Source organism: Mandrillus leucophaeus, unplaced genomic scaffold (assembly GCF_000951045.1).
Source record: "Mandrillus leucophaeus isolate KB7577 unplaced genomic scaffold, Mleu.le_1.0 Scaffold1, whole genome shotgun sequence".
Classification (NCBI taxonomy): Eukaryota; Metazoa; Chordata; class Mammalia; order Primates; family Cercopithecidae; genus Mandrillus; species Mandrillus leucophaeus.
Genome location: NW_012098097.1, coordinates 14,013,830 through 14,018,633, shown reverse-complemented (window position 1 = coordinate 14,018,633; position 4,804 = coordinate 14,013,830). Strand labels below are relative to the sequence as shown.

General features: G+C 57.5%; 1 protein-coding gene across 1 annotated transcript in view; it reads right to left on the bottom strand.

The window, feature by feature from the left end:
- Window positions 1-4,804, bottom strand: part of RNF213 (ring finger protein 213) — a 168,533-nt gene that overhangs the window by 130,498 nt on the left and 33,231 nt on the right. Inside the window, exons 7-10 of the mRNA XM_011967440.1 lie at window positions 2,405-2,953; window positions 2,021-2,143; window positions 913-1,091; window positions 80-238 (exon numbers count right to left, since the gene is read on the bottom strand). Coding sequence (XP_011822830.1) covers window positions 80-238; window positions 913-1,091; window positions 2,021-2,143; window positions 2,405-2,953 — 1,010 coding nt within the window. The remainder of the gene's footprint in view (window positions 1-79; window positions 239-912; window positions 1,092-2,020; window positions 2,144-2,404; window positions 2,954-4,804) is intronic.

The window sequence follows — 4,804 nt, the reverse complement described above, 5'->3', positions numbered from 1 at the left end:
TTTTTTTAAATACATGTCACAGGTTAGGCATCCTATGCCTTGCCTGAGGGATTCCTCCCAAGCCTACAGACACGCGCACCTGGTGCAGTGCAGCTCGCAGATATTCCTGCTCCATTTCGGCTCGCCGAGTTCTTCTCCGCCTCTGATGAAGACTTTATGGTGGTCGGGATTGAATGAGAAATGATTAGAGATGATGGCGTGGAAGTACACGGTGACTCCTCTGCCCGGGCTCAGCGTCCTGATGGAAAACCAAAACGGAAATCTGATTCCCATGAGATCTGTCCACCCGCCATGTACATGCACGCACATGCACACACACATGTGCACACAGGTACACGCACACGTACACACAAGCACATGCACACACGCGCACACACATCCGTGCACGTGCACAAGCACAAACACACGCACATGCACACACATGCACATGCACACATGTGCGCACACACACACACACACACAGGCACATGGTCCTTGTGTTCCTAATGCACACTATCACACCCTAGCAAAAATGCAAGCACATCCATGTCTGACACACGACCCCCTGTGGGGTCGTCTCTTCCCTGTCTCCAAAATGGAGGAAGAAGAGGTGGCCAGTCCCTGCCCATCTCTGAAGTGCTACAGGCAGTGGCAAGAGGCACCAGCAGGTGTCTGAGCCAGAACAGCCCCTCTCCTGAGTTCCAAAAGGCCCACGCGGGCTCCAGGACCCCAGGGGCTATTAGGAAACAAGAAACTGGCACAGGTGCCCGCCCCCGTCCACCTCCTAAGTGGTTCCCTTTTCCCCCAAAGTTAAACTTGCCAAAACAGTTGACTAGAAGGGCAGCCTGGATATCCCCTGGGAGCTGTGCAGGGAGAGGGTGTGCCGGGCTCTCAGGCAGGGTCTCCTTTGCTCCCCTGCGGGGTCATCCCTACCTTGCCTTCACTTCCTGGACACCCGCTTTCTGGTTTTTTTGTTCCTTCTCCTTTTTCGCAGCAGCTGCACTTTTGTTCTTCCCCTCTGGCTTCTTGGGGTCTTCAGGCTCCCCTTGCTCATTTTTACCGACTTTTTCTCCAGCAGTAGCCGTCTCGTCCTTGGTCTTGGTCTCAGCTTCCTGGAACAAGGAACCAAACCCCGACCTTCAAGGCTGGCCTCCACATTTTCTTTTTTTTTTTTTTTTTTGAGACAGAGTCTCGCTCTTATTCCCCAGGCTGGAGTGCAGTGCTGCAGTCTCAGCAGCTCACTGCAACCTCCGCCTCCCAGGCTCAAGCAATTTTCCTGCCGCAGCCTCCCGAGTAGCTGGGAACTACAGGCACACAACACCATGGCTGGCTAATTTTTGTATTTTTAGTAGAGACGGGGTTTTACCATGTTGGCCAGACTGGTCTTAAACTCCTGACCTCAGGTGATGCACCCGCCTGGGCCTCCCAAGTGCTGGGATTACAGGTGTGAGCCACCGCGCCCGGCCCAGCCTCCACATCGACCCCTACAGGGGACGCTTCTCACAGCGGACTGAGTGACCACAACCCTTCCCTGCTTGGGACCTTCCAGTGCCGTTGGGGTCACTAATCACAGCCTCCAGGGGCGCCGCTCTCCATCCTCATTGGTGGCCTCTCCTCCCCCAACTCCTCCTGGGAGCACTGGTGTCCCTGCTGCTCTGAGAACAGGCCCACCCCACACTGCCCCAGGGCCTCTGCACATGACCTTCCCATCGTCTGGGACACATCCCAGACACCTCCGGGACCATCCCTCACCATCTCCTCAGAGAGGCCTTGCCCGGCCACTCGGGCTGTGGGGGGCCACGGTACCTCGGGGCCCACCCCAGTGCCCTCTCCCCTCCCTCCCTCCACGCTCCTCTCACTGCTGAGGTCGGTTTCCTGACTCTCTCTCCTCCAGAATGTGAGCACCCCGAAGGCCAGGGCTTTGTCTGAATCACGGCTATATCCCCAGCACTTAAATAGTCACTGAATAATTAAATGAAAGAGGGGCAGCCGTGGGCAGGACGAGGGCCTCCCGGAGCCGGCAGGCAGGAAGGAGACGCACCTGGCAGTGTGTTTTGGAAGCAGCAGTGGTTGTTGGCAGCTGTTTCATTCCCTGGATCTTCTCTTTCATTTCCTTCCCAGCCCCTTTAACTGCATTGGCTGGCTCAGCTGCAGCATCAACTGCCTGCAAGACCCCAAACACCAGAGCCAAGGTGACCAAATGGACCAGGGTGACTCGGACACGGTTTAAGGGTCAGTGTCTGCCACAAGCCTAGGGACAGGAGGGGCCGGCGTCCCGGGTGGAGGGTCAGCCCTCCCACCCCACCCAGGGAGAAGGGCCCAGAGGACACCCTCCCTGGCAGGGAAGCAACGCCAGCACCTTGCAGCAGAGCCCAGGTGCCGAGGGCTCAGTGCCACTCCTGGCCATCTCTCTCGGATGACTCACCGTAGAGGCTGGGGTCCCCGCCTGCTGCCTGGTGGTCTGCGGTTCTGTCCCGGGCTCAGAGCTGCCCCTTTTCGACTCAGGCAACAGGAGCTCCTGGGCAGCATCTTCATTCCCAGGACGGCCTTTACCAGCAGAGGTGGGGGGACCGGCCCCCTCCTGGGACAGGCCTCTGCCCCCAGAGGGGATGGAAGCGTCCTTGTCCTCCCCTTCTGTGTGGTCCTGGGGTTGGCGGCTGCTCTGAGCCTCACCTCCTGTGGCCACTCCTGCTTCTCCCAAAGCCTGAGCCTGCAGGGGGCTGTCACCAACCTTGGTGGGCACGGAGGGACCGTCACCCTCCAGTGGCATGGTGGCTGTGCCCGGGGCCTGGCTCGGCTGGCCAGTCGGGCCACTCTGCTGGGCTTGGCTGTGGGGCCGGGCTGCGTCCTGAGGCTCCGGGTTTGAAAGCAAAGTCAGATGACAGGGGCTGGCAGGAGACAGGGACAAGGAATCCAGCTCTGAGGAAGCGGAGTTGTTCAGATTCTTTTTCTTCTTCCTTTTCTTCTTTTTGCTCTAAACAGAAAGACAGACACTCACTTTACTTCTTAGATTTAGTGTACTCTAGCCCACGTTTCCCTCCAACTTTCTCTCCCATTTCTCAGCTACATCAAGCTTCGCTCAACCAAAGTGCCTAACACCTGTTAGATCTGCAATTACCTGGAAAGAATGAAATTAAGAAACAAAAGTTGGGGATGGGCAGGGTCAGGGGCAAGTGGCCTTGAAGTGCTTTTACCACACTCAGCACGGTCACGGCCAGGCGGAGACCCTCACACGGGCTCACTGCTTATTGGGCATCCACGGATATGGATATTTATTTATTTATTTGAGACAAGGTCTCCCTCTGTCGCCCAGGCTGGAGTGCAGTGGTGCAACCCCGGCTCACTGTAGCCTCAACCTCCTGGGCTCAAGTGATCCTCCCACCTCAGCCTCCTGAGTAGCTGGGACTACAGGTGAGCATCACTGCGCCCAGCTAATTTTTTGTTTGTTTGTTTTGTGTAGAAACGGGGTTTCGTCATGTTGCCCAAGCTGGTTTTGAACTCTGGGACTCAGGCGATCTGCCCACCTGGGCCTCCCGAAATCCTGGAGTTACAGGCGTGAACCACCATTCCCAGCTGGTTTTTAAAAATGCTTTGTAGAGACAGAGTCTCACTATGTTGCCCAGGCTGGTCTCCAACACCTAGGCTCAGGCCTCCCAAAGTGTGGGATTACACACGTGAGCCATGGTGCCTGGCCTGGTTTTGAACATTAGGAAGCACACACAGGCTTTCCACATTTTATGCACCTCTATAAAAATATTTCGTACACAAAATTTGAAATGAGAAGGAGGAGACTGAAAAATGAGTAGCAGCTGCCTCCGCACCCTCAGCAGGCACAGCCAGGCTCGAAGGCACATCCAGGTTCAGGGGTACCGTCCCCACCTTGGAACCAGGACTGCAACTGGTGGGAGGAGGCTGCCAGGACCCTGGGACCCCACAGGCATCTCCCAGGGGATGGTGCTCAGGGGTGCGTGCTGATCGGGTCACTACAGGAAAGTGACTTGCAGATCCCCTGAAACCTGGTGGTGTGTGATGAGGGCCCCGAACTGCCAGGCAGCAGGTGTGAACCTGTGCCCACTCCACGCCCCCCACCTCCTGCACCCACACGCCTGGGAAGACCCGCACACACTGAGGTGCAGCCCAGGGGCTAATCTACCCTCTCCTCAGCAACTGGTAGCAAGGGGACTAGGAAGGGCCACAGGGTCCCATCACTGCCACTTCAGGAGCCCCTCGGCTGATGGCTGGCCCCTGTGTGGCCCCAGGAGGAGGCTGCGTTCCCACCCACCCAGGGCATGGCGAAGCAGCAGCTGGACAGGGCTGCGCCCCACGGCTTCCAGGAGGCCAGGCCGACACTGCAAGGCCTTCTCTCTCACACACGACCGCACTTCCTGCCAGAACCAGGGCCAGAAATTCCGATTTTCTCCTTTTTAAATTCAGAGGAAACCCACGCTCAGTGTACACAAAGCACAGGAGGCCCCCCGCCCCCCGCCACCTGCCCCCCGACCCGTAACATCTCCCCAGGCCACAGTTCGGCTCTAGCCTCCTGCTCGGCCTGCATCCCTGATGCCGACCCCAGGCCACCAACCCACCACACCGCTGAGAGCACCTGGTCCCGTTCCTGGGAGCAAGCACCACCCCTGAAATGACACACTTGGAGCATTTGGGTGCAGACAGGGAAGACTCACTCCCAGCGCAGCGTGACTCTAAAATGGCGCTTCATTGAGATCTGGCCACTGCACTCCAAGCTGGGCGACAGAGTGAGACTCCATCTCAAATATTGAAAAAAAAATAGGTCGGGCGTGTTGGCTCAGGCCTGTAATCCCAGCAC